The 19302-nt window shown below is 34.0% G+C and overlaps 1 protein-coding gene across 1 annotated transcript in view; it reads right to left on the bottom strand.

The window, feature by feature from the left end:
- Positions 1 to 19302, bottom strand: part of LOC129803297 (ras-related protein Rap-1b) — a 36990-nt gene that overhangs the window by 2615 nt on the left and 15073 nt on the right. Inside the window, exons 2-3 of the mRNA XM_055849747.1 lie at positions 18516 to 18744; positions 15236 to 15433 (exon numbers count right to left, since the gene is read on the bottom strand). Coding sequence (XP_055705722.1) covers positions 15236 to 15433; positions 18516 to 18744 — 427 coding nt within the window. The remainder of the gene's footprint in view (positions 1 to 15235; positions 15434 to 18515; positions 18745 to 19302) is intronic.

Raw genomic sequence — 19302 nt, 5'->3', positions numbered from 1 at the left:
TGCAACAGCAATATAACATGATTACATTGTAACAAAGTATTCCGATACGATTAATAATAATAGTGAAAAATCACAATTTAAGGGTATTCCAAAATAGTGGAAGTGATGGGGGGGTGGATCTGACATCACCTACGTCTAGCTGACCATCACCATTTCAACTCTGTCGGATACCAAGTCGGAAACAGCTTGTCGATATTTATTTTCGTTCTCTCGCCAGAAGTGCTTTTCGGATTTTCGTGATCTATGAGTGTCAAAACGGGTAAATCCAAAATTTAGGACCGAACTGACAAGGTCACGTTTCACCTAGGACCACAAAAGATGGAGATTCTAAAAAATCAGCTAAAATCTACATTTTCGAACTCATCTGATATGATAAAAAAAGCTCGATTGCCATTGTCAAGTTTCGAACTCACCTCTGTGACAATGCCACATAAAACGAGTGATAAGCCCAGATAAGCTTATGGTAGCTGAGATTCTTTACAGGTCGATAAAATTGACTCGAGTGTATATTTTCAGTTTCAAATATATCTGGAACAATATTAGCTCGAACGGTTCGAATATTTAATCAATCCCTGTGCGACAATTAAAATATTAATATGCACAAATTTTAATACCTAAACAAAGTATTCTTTTTTTATTTTTATTTTATTTTTTAGTATTGTATTTATTTATATTTTCCCTTAATTTTAAGCCACACCATTTTATACAACATTTTTAGATTTATTGTGATGTTCATTTTCGAATATTGAAATTTCTCTAATGATGGGTCAAAAGCGATGAACTTATAATTAAAATATTTTAAAATATACCACAAAGTTTTTTTTTATTAAGTGACTAAAATATTCAAATGAAGTGTAATTCTAATTTTATTTTGATTTGAACAACATAGTCTTTGTCTTTTGTGTGGAATAATAAATCTCAAAGCTGTCTGCATGTTATTCTGTCTTGACAGGAAATGTCGACAGTTGAAACAGTCATTTGCCTAGACTTTTCATGGATACTAGCCCTTGTAGCCTTTCTTTTTATTTTAAATCCCTTATTCTTTTGAATAGTTATTGTATGTGTATCATACATTCATTATGGAGAACAAAATAATATTCTTTTCTCTGACAATTTCCAAGATAGTAAATACTGTCTCATAGTAAAAAGTTTAAAATAATTTTACTCTAAAAAATTTAGTATTCGTGCATGAAGGGAAAAATAGGAGATAATTCCTCGGTAAAGTTCATTAATATTCAATTTTGATTGAATTGTAAATCTGTCACGGAATCAATTTGCAGCAATACAATTTCTCAATTTCCCGCCACAAAAAAATAACATGCCCAAGGAGAGAGAGAGATGTGTTGAAATCATATTTCAGTGATTTCAAATCAATTTTCCGCCTTGGTAGCATTCTAATATGTTTTTTTTTCTTCTATTTTGCTAAAAAATTCCAAAAGCAAGATCCTATTTGGCATCTTTTCCTCTCTTCATATTTTTACATTAAATTTATCTGATAAGAATGGGTGGCTTTCTGTGAGAGGCTTTTGTGGTGAAGGGCCCCAAAAAGCGGAAATGGGGAGAAAATTGTACTTTGTGTGGTTTTCTAATTATTCCCTCATGCTGGCTAATTTCATTATAACCCAAGCAAAATTTTGCACAAATTCAAACCTTTGTCTCGGAGGTGTCCTCAAATGATTTCCATTCACTCTTGAATGCTGGGGGGGAGGAAGGATGATTTTATGGGATATCTAAAGGAGGTTGTATTGCAAAAGGCATTATCCCACAATCAATTTGTCGAAACCGCCCCAATAGTTCTGAATTGTAAGTTAAAATCTCCAATAGAGAAGAATTGATTTATACAATTTATATAGTTACATCGATGGGAGATATACTGAATAAATTTACAAACGTTTTTCAAATCATCCACAATTCTCCCTAACCCCTTTGCATCTGTGCAATATTTTCCCAGCTACAAATTCAATTGAACTTCAACCTCATGGATCCCCCCAAAACCCATACTATTCCAATTGTCTCTCCCACATTTCACCACGACAATTTTGTTCCTGTTGATTGTTTACATTCCACCCACCGAGTTGTGCTGTAAATGACACAGTAAAGGCTAAATAATGCTACACAAAAGACAACCTACCAGCATCATTTTAATGCAGTGAATTTTTAATTGAATTATGTTTGTCCCTTGTTCTTTTGTCAACAAAGTACACAGTATTCTCCTCTTTTTTTTATTATTAATTCTCTCAACGAGATCACAGAATACATTTATAGGAAAACTTTTTCATGTGGATGATTGAGGATGGAACCTGGTTCAAAGAGACTACCTAACTCTGATGTGCAAATGAATGACAGAAACGTATTACACAATTTTCAATTAAAATTTATGAGAGATTCACATTTCATTCATTTATTTTTTGTATATGAAACATTTGTCCCATTTGTCCATCAAAGTGGTTTAGAAAAGCTCCATACGGTCATATGACATTTAAGGGGTTAGGTGGATCAAAAAGACATGAAAACATCATATATTCTCTATTCTTTTTCAATATAGAGGGAGGTGGGGCTACATTGATATACGTTTTTTCGCATATTTCTAATGGAAACTGGGTTTTAACATGATGCAATTTGGACAGATAAAATAATTGTGGATCTAAATAAAATAATTGTAAGAACCAGCTTGATTTAGAAATAGGCGAAAAAGTCGTATAACAATCTAGCCCCACAGCTCAATGTAGCCCCACCTCCCCCTACCTGTTGAGTAATAGTCGTATTTGAGTAGAACATTTATTTTTAAAGTGAAATTTGAATTTTTGGCAGGATTTTATATAGAAAAATATTCTTTTTGACATATTCACAGTGAACAGACTGGGCTTTTCTACATGGTTATTGCTTTTTTACGCCTTCATTGCATTTTTACACGTGGTAAAAGTATTCAAAAAAAATTACAGCCCAAAACCAATTTTTATCGCAATTTTTTGATTATGTTTCGCACGTTCAAAAAAGCAATGAAAGCGTAAAAAACAATGACCATGTAGAAAAGCCCAGTCTGTTCGTTGTGATTTTATACCACGTTTTGTCTTGTACAATAAGTTGCGATCAAAATGGAAAGAAAATTCTACAGTTCAAGTACGAGTTTGACTTGTCAGATAACAGAAAATATTTAGTTTTTGACATCAAACGTTCATAAAGCGTGTCCACGATAAAATTGTTCCAAATGATTTGATATTTTTATGACAGATGTCACTAGCTTCGCATTTTCGTTGTAAGTAAACATTGTAACACGTGTTTTTACCTTTCTTTTGATGAAACTTTTATCAAATTCTGTTCACTTTTCACTGATATACGAAATAATAATGGAAAAGAGAAAAGAACTGATCGTGTACACGTATCTAAAAAATCCTGGTATCAATTACGCGGACCTTGGAAAACTCATAAAAAATACATCACATCAGACCGTCCAGAGGGTGATTCCTCGACAGTAAAACCATTGCCCAGAAACCTGAATGTGGAAAAAATCTGGGTATTGTAGATTGAGATTTGGGAAAAAAGGTGATCATGCGCTACAAGAACAATCCCTCGACATCTGTGAGGGATATGGCTAAAAAACTTAAATGTTCTCCCAGTCTTGTATACAAAATCAAACAGAGGATTGAACTGAAGACTTTTAAGGCGTAAGCATAAGCATAGCCCCTAATCACACGGATGCACAAAGTCAGTCAGCTAAAACACGAGCTAGAAGACTGCACGATAAGATGATGTCTGGCTTTAGTGGGTGCATCTTGATGGATGATGAAACATACGTAAAAGGAAACTGCAAACAATTACCAGGACACTAATATTACACTGCAAAGTCTCGCACAGGATGTAAGAAAAAGTACAGGTACAAAAATTGTGAAAAGTTTCCAAAAAAAAATACATGGTTTGGATGGCGATCTGCTCATGTAGACGTCAGAGCAAGGAGTTCTTCATGCAGGGCAACATGAACTCGTCAATTTACATCACGGAGTGCCTCCAAAAACCCCTGTTGCCTCTGTACAAATGCCATGACATACCCCCGATCTTCTTACCAGATTTGGCGTCGTGCCATTACTCAAAAACAACCAAAGAATGGTACGAGGAGAACGACGTTCGTTATGTACCCAAAGGAGATGAATCCCCCAAACACTCCAAATCTCCGTCCAGTTGAAACATATTGGGCTATTATAAAATACAATCTGAAGAAGAAGACTAAACGCGTCGAGAACATTTTTTCGAAAAATCGTCTCAAAAACTCAGGTCCCAATGGCTGAATTTTTAAAGTTTTGAAATGAAAATTTCAGAACATATAATTAAAGTATGCTTGAGAGCTCGAATTAGATATTTTTTTTATTTTGTCGAAGAAGATATTTAGAAAATATGCTTGTTTTTTAGTCTGCTCGACCCACATAACCCCTTAATTTCTTTTTGTGGCATTATTCTCTTGCTTTTCCAAATTCCGTATTATCTATTCTTTATTTTTTTTATAAATTAGTTTATAACATCTTTGTTCTCTTTTTTGCCTTGATTTTAGACTATACTCAAGTGGCAACAATACGTGCTCTTCAAGATCCCGTTGTCCCTCTAATCCAAATCTGTTACTTCGGTGTCTGTCTTGCTATTTCCTTTCCGGTACAAAATTTTTATCTCAGGCTTAATAATTCGTAAAAATTAAATAGCATTAATTTTATGATCAGCAAGCTGCTTAGTTGTATGAGTATGACATATACACTGAGAAAGAATAGAGGATGCGATTAACTTTTTTTCCTCGTAACTTTAACGCTTTTTAAGTGTAAAAATATATCAACATTTTTTAATGTCAATTTTACACCTTTTTAAGGGTAAAATTAGCATAAAAAAGGGTTAATTTAACCCCTAATACACCTAAAAAGGGTAATATTTACACTGATTTCGGATCAATAATGCAGGGTAAAATTAACATTTACGGAATGTTATTTTAACTTTTTTCGGATTTTTCTCAGTGTATGGACTATGATCAAGGGTTTCTGCCCTTTTTGCTGATGAGGCTGTTAATGGTAAGACGACGGCAGACGCAACCAGAAATAGTGTAGCTATCTATTCTATACTCTCGGTTTGGTAAAATTTTCTTGGATCTGTAATGCAGTCCAAAAGTAGCACAAAGAACAGAGGAACAAATTGAGAATTGGGAGTATTTTATCAAGTCCATCGATATTTCCGTCAGTTTTTGTGCACTAGTTCGCAATTGCAATTTCAAACTCTGCACCATTGAACTGGGAAACCTTTGAAAATGGAGTTTTTCCTCCTATTTTTGAAAGGAATCAAGGCTTATCATAATATAATTTACCTCCAAAATGGATTTGTAACACTAAATTATATCACGGAAAGGCTCGGTTCACTGAGAAAAAAACGGGGGTACCATTAACTTTTTTTCCTCATAACTTTAATACTTTTTAGGTGTAAAAATATATCACCATTTTTTAATGTTAATTTTACACCTTTTTAAGGGTAAAATTAACACGAGAAAGGGTAACACTAACCCCTACAACACCTAAAAAGCATAATATTACAGGGTAAAATAAACATTTCCGGAATGTTATTTTAACTTTTTCGGATTTCTCTCAGTGTTTTATTTAAAAATAAGAGAAAGAAGTCCATTTTTAAAGCTGCCCCAATGCAAAAGTGCCACACTTCCGCTTACGCATTATTTATTTGGCCGAATAAAGTTGTCTCAAGCTTTGAAAAATCGAGAAAACTAATAATATCCTTTGAAAATTCATAACCAAGTAAAATTAATTTTATTTACAAGATTATAAATTTATTAGAAAATGATAGCATGTTTTTTTTAAAAACTTTTAAATGCAACATACTTAAATGATATATATTTCAGGACAAAAAATGTCTTCAATGTTTTGAACTAATGTATTCCATGTAGCTCTTCTCACGAGTTACTCCAGGGAGCTTGTTTTGTGTTATAAGTCACTGAAGTGATAAAGCAAAAGGGGAAAGTTCTATCCAAAAAAAGAGGAGATGCTCATCGAAAAAGTTATGCTTGAAGTGAAGTATTTATAGGCAAGAGCACCCATACAAGAAGATAAACGAACCTTGTGAAAATTCACTTGTCTTTTAGAACAATTGTGATTTCATTGGGTTTCTTTTGAGAACGACAAATATGAAGATGCGTAGGGAATCTTAAAACAATATTAAAAGTATGTCCCTACCAAGGGAGAATAAAAACTTCGATGATTTATGTAAAACTCATTTGTATGAATTGCTCGCTTCGAGGGGCAAATAACTCATGCATTGAGCATAAAATGCATGAGGGTTTCTTTTTAAGGTAAATTTGCATTGCAAAGTGAATCTGAAATTCCATTTGAAATTGTTTCCTTACACATTTCTCCTTTTGTAAGTTTGTCTTTTCCATACGTGATTTCTGTTATTGATTTTCTTTTGGAAAAAGGTTTTTATTTGAATCTCAATCGATTTATTTGATAGAAACCGTTGAAGCAATAAAAATCACTAAGTTTTATCTTTTGTTAAAATTTAATACAAATGTAATGCCCTAGACACACTTACGACTTAAACCGAGAGACGGTTTAGTGGAAAATGTCATAAATGCGGTTTAATCATTATTTCGAATAAAATTACGTTAAATCGTCTTTCGGGTAACCCTCAAGTCTGTCAAGGCCTTACCCTAACTCTCCTGATTTCAGAGTTTTTTTTTTCAAAATTACGTTTTATACGTCTATACCAGTATAAAAGAAAGCTTTAATTTAAAAACGAAATTTAAACTTAAATTTCTAATTTTCAGGGGGAAGATGAAAATTAACAATTATAATAAAAACCTTCTAAAATCCATTAAAAATACGTAATTCCACCTGATCACACTCAGTTTTTCGCCAGTTTTTCAGTTAGTGTGCTCTCAACCAAAATTTGATAAGTATCTCACCCAAAAGGTAGAGGTCGTAGAGGTAAAAAGCTTTCTTATTTAATCAAAATGTCGTTGATATTTGAAAAATTTTAATAGTATTAGAGCAATTTCAATACTAAAAGTCGTTGATAATTTTAAAAAATTACATGGACTATTACAATTACAATTACTATTACATGGACTACCCAAGTGTCAAATCTGGAACCAAATATGGACTATAGCGAGACTCTACTGTAATAGTTCTGAAGCTGAACTCATTTTGACCTTTCGTTTGCTTGCCATCTACCATCTTCAGTTTTGTGTGACAGATCAAAGAAAAAAAACATAATGTCGTTCGCAACATTTTTCGTTTTCAAGTGCAAAAAAAATGTTTTAAAGTAATCTAACTACTGCAGTAAGAATGTTATTATCTGAAATATATGCTATTCTAGTTTGTACATTTCGATTGATAAATGTGAAAAAACTAAAAGTATGACGAGTTTAAGAAGAAAAAAAGGAAGACCGCCTGTAGGCGGTGTTATCGGTTCATGTGTAAAATTTTCAAAAATTACCGATTTTTTTATTTAATTGTTTTGGTTGTTCTAGTAAAATATATTATAAGTATTTTGCATCATTGAAAACAATATTAACTGTAATGAGAAAAGTGGTCAATTTTTCAACAGATGATACACGAAGATCTGTCCAGAAGATGAGAATGAGTAAAATGGTGACGTTTTTTAGCCTGCGACCTATTATTAAGCGAAATTGAGATAACGTCTAGAATAAGCAGACTTCAACAGTGATGATGCCTTAAGCCGATTCCCTAATTGGCGCCCAAATGGAAAGAGATAATGAAGAAGGGAGAGTTCAGTGGACCAGTAATTATTACCCTAGACAAAATTATTTAACTACTTTTTTTGCATATTAAAGAAAACACTGTTAGAGTTAAACGAAAAGGATAATATTTTTTATTGAGTGATTTTGGCGTAGTCTCAGTATGGAAAGTTGTACCTGAGTTCGACGGGGACTGAAGATGAAGATTTGAGACGATGCTAAAATAGAGAAATTCTTAAAATTTGTATTTCGTACTCGCATTGCCTAAAAGGCGAAAAACAAGCTTGTTAGTAATGACGAGCCAAAGACCGTAGCACAATTTAGGGATTTGATCCTTAATAATTTTAAATTTGGGCACACAGTTCAAAAAATAAGTTCAAATATTAATAAATTGAAGCAGAGGAATCGTTCGCTAGCAAAGTATAGTGAAGAGATGGAAGCTTTAGCAGCCGAGCTTAACGATGTTCAAATTTGTAATTGCGGTATGAATAATTCATCAGTTAGGGGAAACTTGGACACCACCAAACGCGGGGTAACACCAAATACTAATTTTTATTTCTTAACTACTTGGACTATCGCAACCATTTCTTCAGTAAACAAGCATCCCTAGTGCCTAACACTGAGAAAAAAACGGGGGTGCGATTAACTTTTTTTCCTCATAATTTTAACACTTTTTAGGTGTAAAAATATATCAACATTTTTTAATGTTAATTTTACACCATTTTAAAGGTTAAAATTAACATGATAAAGGGTAACTTTAACCCCTAATACACCTAAAAAGCATAATATTTACACTGATTTCGGATCAATACTGTAGGGTAAAATAAACATTTCCGGAATGCTATTTTAACTTTTTCGAATTTCTCTCAGTGTATAAATTCCTATAGGTCTTGTCCTAAGAAGTCGAATAGCTGATTAAAAAATCGCAGTGTTTGGTGCTACCCCGTGTTTGATGGTGCCCCAGTTTCCCCTATTTGATCAAGAAATGATGAATTGGGCTTAATTGCGTTTACAGCTGGTCTAAATGAACCAATACGAACTGTTGTTAGAGCTGCCCGACCTAAAACATTATACTGCACCTCATCTATTGCATTAGAATCAGAAGATTCCAGGTTCGACTCCTGGCATGATCGCCATAATATCGAACAACTCGGTGTGGGCAGTAATAACTACTCATCGCTGAGAAAGTTGCCAAAAGACTGAATATAATTTGCAACAGTATTTACAGATCAGATAATACATCACAGAGTACAATATGGAATGCTGATCGAGTAGGGGGAAGCGCGCTACTTTCGCACGATTTATGTTTCGCACAAATCATTTTTTTCAATGTGTTATAAATGAATGTGGCCCATTATAATATTATATTTCAATAGATAGTCCAATGCCTCAAATTTTCTGAAAAAATCTATGGGCGAAATCCATAAGGAACATAGAGATGAATTATCCGAAGCTTGTAGTGTGCGAAGGTAGCGCGCTTCCCCTATACCACTATAGAACGCTTCACCACCCCTGTTTCACAGAGTTAAATTTTGGAATAATTCATTGTTAAATTAAAATTGGTGTCAGTGACTCTTCATCATCCTCATCACCAGGGATGCAACATCGGGGCCACAGATATTTTTTTGTTATTGGCACTGGATTCCAAAAATAGAATTTCATTTCACGGGCATTTGTGATAAGAATAATGTATAAAAAAGGTAAGAAAAAGGGGCTATTCGCACTTTTTCTTGTGTTTTTATTTGAGATACTTCCAAATATTGTGAAAATGAATAAGATTATACTTCTCACTTGTGTGGCTGCTATGGCTTTTGGAAAAGGTATAAAATTTGCATATTGAGAATTAATTGAAAGATTTTTATGGATTTATTTTTAAAATTATTATCACAAGATCTTCCAACTGTCCATCACTTTAACGGCAATATGGGAAACATTCAGCGATCAAAGTACTTTGGAAGCCAAATTGTAGGCGGAGATACACCAGATTCAGACGACTATCCATACATTGTATCTCTGAGACTCTTTGCACAGCATTTTTGCGGAGGCTTCATAGTTAGCAGTAATAAGGTTGTAACTGCAGCTCAGTGCACATTTGGAAGAATTCCATCAAGCATTACTGTTGTAGTGGGAAGTAATTATCTAACATCTGGTGGCCTGGTATATACCCCCATGAGAATTGCCATTCATGATAGATATATTCCTGTCGCATCAGACTATGATGTCTCTGTGCTGGAAATACCCTCAATTAGTTTCAATAGACACGTTTTCCCCATTAGACTCAGATCGAACTTTATTGGAGCTGGAGTAGCGGCAATTGTGGCAGGTTGGGGATCAACAGGATATCCCAGTGCTGCCTTATCTGATAGTCTTCAGGTTCTCGAGGTAGAGACCTGGAATAATCCCAATTGTGAAACTGCCCTAGGAGTTACCGGGCTTTTGATCTCTGAACGTAATATTTGTGCTGGAGGTCTATCCGATGAAGGTGTATGCGGAGGTGATACTGGAGGGCCATTGGTTGTAGCAGGAGAAGCAATTGGTATCGTTAGTTGGGGAATTCCATGTGGTCGAGGATATCCCGATGTATACGCAAGAGTATCATTTTATCGTGACTGGATATTGAACCAATTCGAGGATTCATAAAATAAATATCATCTCAAATAATTCAATTGATATATTCAATTAGATATATTAGATAGACAAATGTTATCGAAAATAATTTTGGGGTGCAATAAAAATGTGGTTTATATGTAGAATCTGCTATATATTGATCACCTTAAAAACACTCAATTTATTATTCGCGTATTTTATTTTTGGCCTTATCCGTTATCTTTCATAACCTGTGGCCTTATTCCGTTATACTGCAGCCTTTCGGGAACTTCTTTCTTATTTATTTCCATTGTCTTTGGATCTACAGACATGCAAAGACGATGCTATTTCTTAAAATGTGTGATTTAATGACCACTGTCTGGCGTCTACACACTAGTAGATTTTTTTTAAAAAAAAGGCCATTTTTGACGAAAATTGCTTCTAGTGTGTAGACACTAGAAGCAATTTTTTCACACTAGAAGCAAAATGGTGAACTTTTAGAGCAAAATAGTAAAAACCAGTGATGAGCCCAGAAAGGCTTATGGTAAGCTGAGACTCTTTACAGGCGACCTCAAAATTCGTAGAACTCGCGGTGTTTGCATTTGCAACTCGAAATATGTGAAAATTCGATTGTGAGTTGAATTTTGGGGGTAAAGAATCGCATTGAGCAAAGTGTTCTTGCCGGTCGAAATGGATAAAATTGGCTCGCGCGTATACGTTAAACGTAAAACGTTTATAATTTTTATAACTAGACGTTAATGAAGCTCAAGGTGTTTCAATGAGACAGATTTTAAACTATTAGGTCCCAGGCTAGGTATGAAAACGTCACTTTATTGTATAATTTGAAGGTCCTTTGAAATACATTGCTCATCTTCTGGTTTTATTTCACGATCTGGGGCATTAAAGAACGAATTAGGGAATTCATCATCACTGTTGAAGTCTGATCTTTATCAATTTTGCTTAATTCCCAAAAATCCACCATTTTACTCATTCTGGACAGTCTTCGTGTAATCTCAATTGTTTTCCGTGATTATTAAATTGCAAAATAATAATATATATTACTAGAACAACCAAAACAATTAAATAAAAAAATCGGTAATTTTTGAAAATTTCACGTATAAACCGATAACACCGCCCACAGGCGGTCTTCCCTTTTTTCTTCTAAAACTCATACTTTTAGTTTTTTCACATTTATCAATCAAAATATACAAACTAGAATAGCATTTCTTTCAGAAAATAACATTCTTAGTACAGTTAGACTACTTTAAAAGATTTTTTTTTTGCACTTGAAACTTCACTTCACTTTTTCTTTGACCTGTCACACAAAACTGAAGATGGTAACCAAGCGAAAGGTAAAAATGATTTCAGCTTCAGAAAATATGTTAGTAAGACTATAACTGAGGACACCGTAGATATTTTAACTTCAAATAAGTAGTATTACCGCAGTAAATGCGATTTATAGAATGACCGCTTTGAGGCGGTCTTACCTGTTAGAGGGTTAATTAAAATCTTACGTAATTTATGGGTTTATAGTCCCTCAATTTTTTCCCACCCAAAATTTCCATTTTCCACTCCCCTGAGACTTATTTTCTCAACAAGTCTTCGAGTTTCAGACAAAATAAGACCAGGAGGGGAATTCTGTAACGCTCTGGCAATGGCATATGACAAATCGATCCCTCAGAATATAAACCGAACAACTCGCGAATGGCCAACTTTTCAGGAGAGCGATTTAAAGCTGAGATTTTACATGCTGATCATAGGATTTTTAAGATTTGAAACCCATATAACTTTGGAAATAATTAACTTTTCGGTATAATATTCACCGGAAAGGAAGCAAAAAAAAACGAATTTTGCAAAAAATCGAGTTGTTCGGATTATGTTCTGAGGGATCAAAATTGGGTTCGAATCTTAGGAGAGCTTTTTCGAAAATGCGATTCTGTAGCCATGACATTGCCACTACAGCTCACGTGGCATTGTCAGAAGTCACATATTTGAGATTTCTGGCAATTCAAGTGACAATGTATTTTGTTAAACAAATCAACCAAGACGTACTGTATTTTCATGAAATCATCAAGTAAAGGGATTTCATTAGAAAATCAATGATTTGCATTTTCGAACTCATATGATATGACAAAAAAAAGCTCGAATGGCATTGTCAGGTTTCGAATTCACGCGTGACAATGCCACGAAAATTACAGAATTCCCCTACAGATCAGATAAATAATTTTAATCCGATTATTCATTTTATTACTTATCAAACAATTTGGCGAATTTTTTGAAAGATTTATGAATCGGTTCCAATCGGTTGATAAATCCGGTAAACGGTGAATGATGCGAAAGTACTTGTAAGGGATAGCGTCTATGACACGAGATCGAACGCTTCTCAAAGCCAGGGAAGCATTGCCACCCCTTTAATTCTCTCATCATCTTAAAATTTTTGTATTAAGGAATAGAAATAATTTAATTGACTTCTGGATTTTGAGCCTTTATAAGTGTACAATGTAAAAGAAATCAAGGAAAGAATTCGGTCTGGCTATGACTTTCCTTCTATACTTATTCAACCAACAACGTTTCGATCTTGTATGGGATCTTCTTCAGAAACATTCTCTCTCACCACTACAAGTGTGGGAGTTTTCCAGTATAGTGGTCTGTGACAATTGTCCTCCTAGACTCTTTGTTTTACTGAAGAAGGTCCCATCTAGGATCAAAATGTAGAGTTTTTAAAAACTCATCGCACGATTTCTTTTATTTTTGAGTAAATATTTTAGAAGTTATCCACTAACATTAGACGTTTCATTAATACATCTGCACTAAATGACCTCGAAATATTCATTCCATAGGACTTTCAAGGTCAAAAGATAATAATAACATTAAATAAGTCAATTCTCAACCGATTGAGTTCAATTTGGATTGACTTGAAAGATCTTTGATTTCACAGCCATGTTGAAAAGGTTTTTGATTAATTCTAATATCAATAAATCGATAATTTTTTATTTTTATTCTTTTTTAATAGAATTCGGACAGATTTTGAGATGGTTTATGAATTGATTTACATCAATGATGTTCAAAAAACCCACGACTTTTGTTCCTAATACGCTATATTAACTGGTAGAATCATGTCTGAAAAAAATTAGGAGAACGTGGGCATGATTTGCACATAATGAACCTTCAGACAATGCGAATTTTCTCTTTGTTTGCAAAGAGCTGATTTACCATTTCTCATCTCGTTTCGTGGGGATAAACTATCTATCTTGTGACTAATAAATGATGAACTAGGGTAAATGTGCCAAATTTCGGCATAGTTGCATGCAATCGTCATAGTCTTAAGTTTGAAATGTAATATTACAGTGCTGTCTCTCTATATGCACACTCTCTATATGCACAGCTTTTGTGTCGGTTGCATTTAAAATCAATTTGTTTACATTTTAACAAAGTAATAAAGAAAATTATTTTCTTGGTAACTAATTTTTCTTGTTTTTAATTTTCTTAATTTTATTTTTTCTGTCTCATATTATATTTAAAATAACACGGGAAATTCTAGAACAATAAAAAATATAATTTATTAAAAGAAAGAAAAAAACCGTTGGGAATTTCAAAAAAAGTTGTGCATATTCAGAGAGAGAACTGTCAAAAAAAGTACCCAAACTGTGCATATAACGAGACAGCACTGTAAAAATTCAAATTGATTTTTTTTACTCTTTCTTCTGAAAGAGTGTTGTTTGTAACCTTGTAAAGAGTTTACCGTCTTTATTTACTCTAAAATCATTCTTAATACATTTTAAAATGAATAAAAATATCGACATAGCTTTGGTGCCCTATTTCGGCCACCTTCATTCTCATAGTTCCTTGCCCTTCGGGAATTCTTCCAATACCTTTTTCATGTCATCTCGTTTGTCAAAGCTACATTTTTTTGTTATTCTTTTGCATTGTATAATCTCTAGAGTACGTAAAATCTAAAAGTTCATGGAAATTCGAGGAACAAAAAAGATGGCCGAAATTGCAAGCTGGCCGGAATTTGGCACACTTACCCTAGCTCTTTTCAAATTAAGTGCAAATCGAAAATTCGCATCGTTTGAAGGTTGACTGCGTGCGAACCATGCCTACATTAACTACTTGGCCATTTAGCCGCCCCTTTTGTATTGCATTTTAGTCAAAGTATTATATGAAGAAGAGGAGGCAGAGTGTGAAAATTCTCTTAATTAAAAAATTAAATATAAAATTACATTGACAATAAATCAATGTGTTATAAATATTTTTTGCGGGTATTTAACTTTAAATTACATTAAATTAATCAGTTTTCAGAATGCAGCTATTAAGCTTTCAATGGAATTCATATATGAGCTTAATGGAAGCTTTTAAAGTTGCGTAGTTAAAAATAAAATAAATTTTCTGCATGCTATCCCCATCGGATTTTTAAAATAATGCTCCATTGTTCTGATTCTCAATTGAAAATTGTTGACAAAATTGTTTGTTGTTTTTTTTTCGTTAAGAAAAAAACAGATTCACTGAAGCTACGAGGAATTTTATTTACTGTATCGAATCACAATGGAGTGTTGTTTTAGGATAGAAAAAGCTCATGGAATGGAATCAATAATCTCAGAGATTTTCCCAGTACATTTGACGTGCAAGTGAATAAATTACAGACCTTTTCCATTTACCGTGTTATTGCAGGAATTTTCTCATCTCAGGTTGTATTTTATCGACAATATTATTGGGAGACAAATTTGGTAGGAGAAAAAAGGGCTGACAAGGCAATATATATGATAGAAAAGCTTAAGCCTATTGGATATTTTTCTTTTTTTGACAAATAACACCACACAAGTTAGTAAAGTTGTTCATAACCTTGCGTGAACTTTTAATCAAAGGTGTTTAGACCTTGGTTTAGGTGTTGTGTGTTAAAATGAAATTTTATCTTACCTCACGTCGATCGCTGTCCTCAATCAGGAGGTCTGTTTTGTTGCCAACTACGACAATTGGAACGGAAGACGTCGCCTTTGTCTCGTGAATTTGGTCCCGCAGGAGTTTCAGTTCGCAAAAGCTATTTGCATCCGTAACGTCGTACACGAGTATGAAGGCGTCGGCTGATTGAATGGAGAGAGCTCTCATGGCCGGAAACTGTTCAAATTGAACGACAAACGTGTTAATGAGACGATTCAGTGCCAAGGTATTCACAGTGAATTCCCAAAGGGCTCCTTTAATACATAAATTTATATTTTAAGAAATGCCTTAAGAGTTATGACAAATTTTATGACTATTTTGTACGTGAGGACGTGAGGATGGTGTTTTCTTTTAAAGGTGTATGAAAATTCAGAACATGAATAAAAAAAATTGTTAAAGTGAAAACTTAAAGCTCTTTTTATGCCTCGTATTTCTAAATTCTGAAAAAAAAAGATTGTAAAATGTTCCTCTTTGGAGAATGTTCAAACTCGAGAGATCGATCTCTACGTGAAAAAAACACTTCCCAGTTTTTCTGTCCCTACCAAAATCGAAAATTGATTATGAATTGAGCCAATTTAGCAGTTCTGAATATTTTGACATACATTCATGTAACCCTAATTTATTTATATTTCTGAAATAATTTTAGAGGACATAAACATTTGACGTTAATAAACCGATAGAAGAGATAAATTGAAGGTACTCAGATATATTGACCAAACAATCGTTTAATAAAAATAATCTAAATAGTTTTCGAAGTAAAAACCTTTCGAAGTAAAAACCCTTCTTGATAATAGGCAGATCATCCGTAACCGGAAATTGATATCTCAAACCACTTGACTCCTAGGCAAAAAAAATCCAAAAGTTAAAATCTCGAACGCCAAAACTTCGAAAAGCCAAAATCCCGAATGGCTCCGTTCAGTAATAACCTTTCGAAGAGACAAAGCCACTCCAAAGCCAAGCCAAACCTATTCGAAAATCTACCGGAAACCTAAAGAGTAAGTTCATTTACCCGCCGCTTTAGCGCTAATTGTTCTGCCATTTCGAATTTCGATATTCTTGACACTTCAATCGTCAACATTGTCAACAACCGTGTGCAAAAGTTTGCTGCAAAAAGTGAATTTTGTGTAGTTTTGTGGAATTTCAGGATGAGAGCACATTTTAATTGCAATTCTATTAAGATAAATGTCCATTTCATGAACTTATTCACTTTTGTGTAACTCGTCCGTTTAAACGTTCGAACTTCCAACGGTTTTTAGGTAAGTTTTCTCTGATATACCTTCAAATCGGTAAAGGAAAAACCTCAACCGGAGAGAGTCCTAAAATCGGGAAGGTTATTACTGAACGAGAGGTATGGGTTCGAAATCCCAATTGCCGAAATCCTGAAAGTCAAGAGTCCCGAACGCATAAATCTCGAAAGATCAAAATCCTGAATGGGATGAAATTATATAGATACAGAGGATAGTAGGGGGAGGAGGGGCTACTTTGAGCTGTGGGGCTACATTGTTATACGACTTTTTCGCATATTTTTAATGGAAACTGGGTTTTAACATGCTGTAATTTGTATAGACAAAATAATTGTGGATTTAAATAAAATTATTATAAGGATCAGCTTTATCTAGAAATTGGCGAAAAAGTCGTGTAACAATCTAGCCCCACATCTCAAAATAGCCCCACCTCCCCCTATGTGGAATAATTTCCCAAAATATTCGGAGCCCGTTGGAGAGGTCTTGAAACTCCTTATCGAACAAGTCTGGCCTGAACCGGTTCCAATAACTAATTATTATCCAAAATTCAATTAAATTACGCCTGAGCTATTTTGGGCAATGTTTTAAATGATTTATAAATCGGTTTAAATCGGTTGAGACCCGGTAAACAGTAAAAGATGCGAAAGTACTTTTGAGGAATGGCATCTAAGGTAGGAGTTCGAGCACTTTGCAAAGCCTTGGATCCTTTGCCACCTCTTTTTCATATGGAATTTATACGAATTCGGACCATAATTTCATTGTAGTGAATTAACTTCTTTAAATTTGCAATATGTAAAATTTTTTGACGAAAAAATTTCATTGGTATTTAAGCATTAGTCTGAAAGTCGTTTAAGAATATGATTACGGATAACTCTACTATGGATAGCAAGTGGAAAATTTCGAATTCCATACTAGTGCAAAGCGATTAGAACGCCGAGAAATAATGCGATCTGATGTTCCGAAATTAAGTGCAGGAGATAGTGGACCATAGTGGACGGAAAAATAGACATCTCTTGATTTTTCACAGTGATTTTTCACATTTTTTCACAGTAAAGAATTAAAGAGTAAAAATCAAGAGAGGTCTATTTTTCCGTCGACTATCTGCTACATCTAATCAGACCGAAAATTCATTCAGAACATTAAAGTGCAGGAATTGCAAGACCTAAAGTCTCGAGAGTATCAAGAAGGAGAGAGGTGGGACGGCATTGGGATACAATGGGTGAGATGTCCTCTAGGATAGTCTCTAAAATATATTAAGGACTAGAGGGAATCGAGGATTTAAGTACTTGAGATATGTTTCTATGATATCGTCACTCTTTAGACGTGTTTTAAAGACTATCCTAACGGACATTTCATCCATACATTAAGAAAAAAGGAGGTGCGATTAACCTTTTTTCCTCGTAACTTTAACACTTTTTAGGTGTAAAAATATATCAGAATTTTTTAATTGTCATTTTACACCCTTTTAAGTGTAAAGTTAACATTAAAAGGAGTAACTTTAACCCATAATACACCTAAAACACATAATATTTACACCGATTTCGGATCAATAATGCAGGGTAAAACTAACATTTCCGAAATGTTATTTTAACTTTTTTGGATTTCTGTCAGTGTACATACCAAAGACGCCACCTTATACCTACTTCTCGATACCTTTTAGACTGAAAAACTCGAAAATCCCGCGCTTAATTTCTGAACATTAAATTATCCGTGACATAAATTTATTAATCAATAATATCCGAGGTTAAATTAAAGCTAAATTCTGATTTTTCTTTAATTTAGGATTGAGACTTATTGAGTGATAGTTTGTATATTTTTAAAGTTCACAAAAAATCTACCAAAAAGTTCCTATAAGGGTTGACCTGACCCTATTTGAAAATTTTTAGAAACCCAAATCGTTATAATCCAACATTGAAAGTGCGGTCCAATCGGTCTAATCGAATTCAATTCGAAATTTTTGTCCTGAATATTTGATTAGTAAGCAGCCCCTCTATATATCTGTTGTGCCTTTTTACCTCATTGGCGCCGGATGTGTCGAGAATATCCAGGGTAAGTCCCACTCCAGCTACTGAAAAATTCCCCTGATGCATCTCCTCTACCGTTCTCTTGTACTTTGGTGTGTATTTGTTGTAGAGAAATTGGTTGATGAGGGAACTCTTGCCCACTTTTGCCGCACCCATCACAACGATCTTGTGGCGGACACTTGATGTGGCAATTGAATCTTCCGTATCGTGTCGATGGACTCTGAAAAGAGTTTTAAGGGAAAAGAAAGATCATCAAATCAATTTCCGTCAGGTCAAAAGTCACCCTTTTCACTCCTTGTAGATAGAACCGAATCACTAACTCTTCTTCCAATAACTTCAACATTCAAGAATGTATACTGAAGGGATTGCGCTTTGGGCATAAAAATTGCCGATGTGGTGCTTTTAAATTACACGAAAGCTTTCTAGACCACTTCTTAAATGAATGAGTACTCTTTGAGAAATCATCTTGAAGTCCTTCACTTTTTTATTGGCTAATAAGTGATAATTTACTATAATTTTTATGCAAGAATTATATAAATTATTATATAAATTAATTAAACACGAAATATTCTACTTCTCTTAAACGGTTGTTGTTGTTGTTCTATATTCATTATATTTAGTGTTGCATATGAATAGCTCATGTGAATGGAAATTGCTCGGAGCTTATTGATTGCATTGATGATGAAAATAGAAAAATTTTGATGGGATATCAATTGATGTTGAGTTTGGGGAGATAAACGACCTTGGCAAGTTGATTGGATGGAGTATGATATACATA

Source organism: Phlebotomus papatasi, chromosome 2 (assembly GCF_024763615.1).
Source record: "Phlebotomus papatasi isolate M1 chromosome 2, Ppap_2.1, whole genome shotgun sequence".
In the NCBI taxonomy this organism is placed as follows: Eukaryota; Metazoa; Arthropoda; class Insecta; order Diptera; family Psychodidae; genus Phlebotomus; species Phlebotomus papatasi.
Note: the sequence above shows the minus strand (reverse complement) of the source record. Positions and strands in the feature narration are given on the sequence as shown.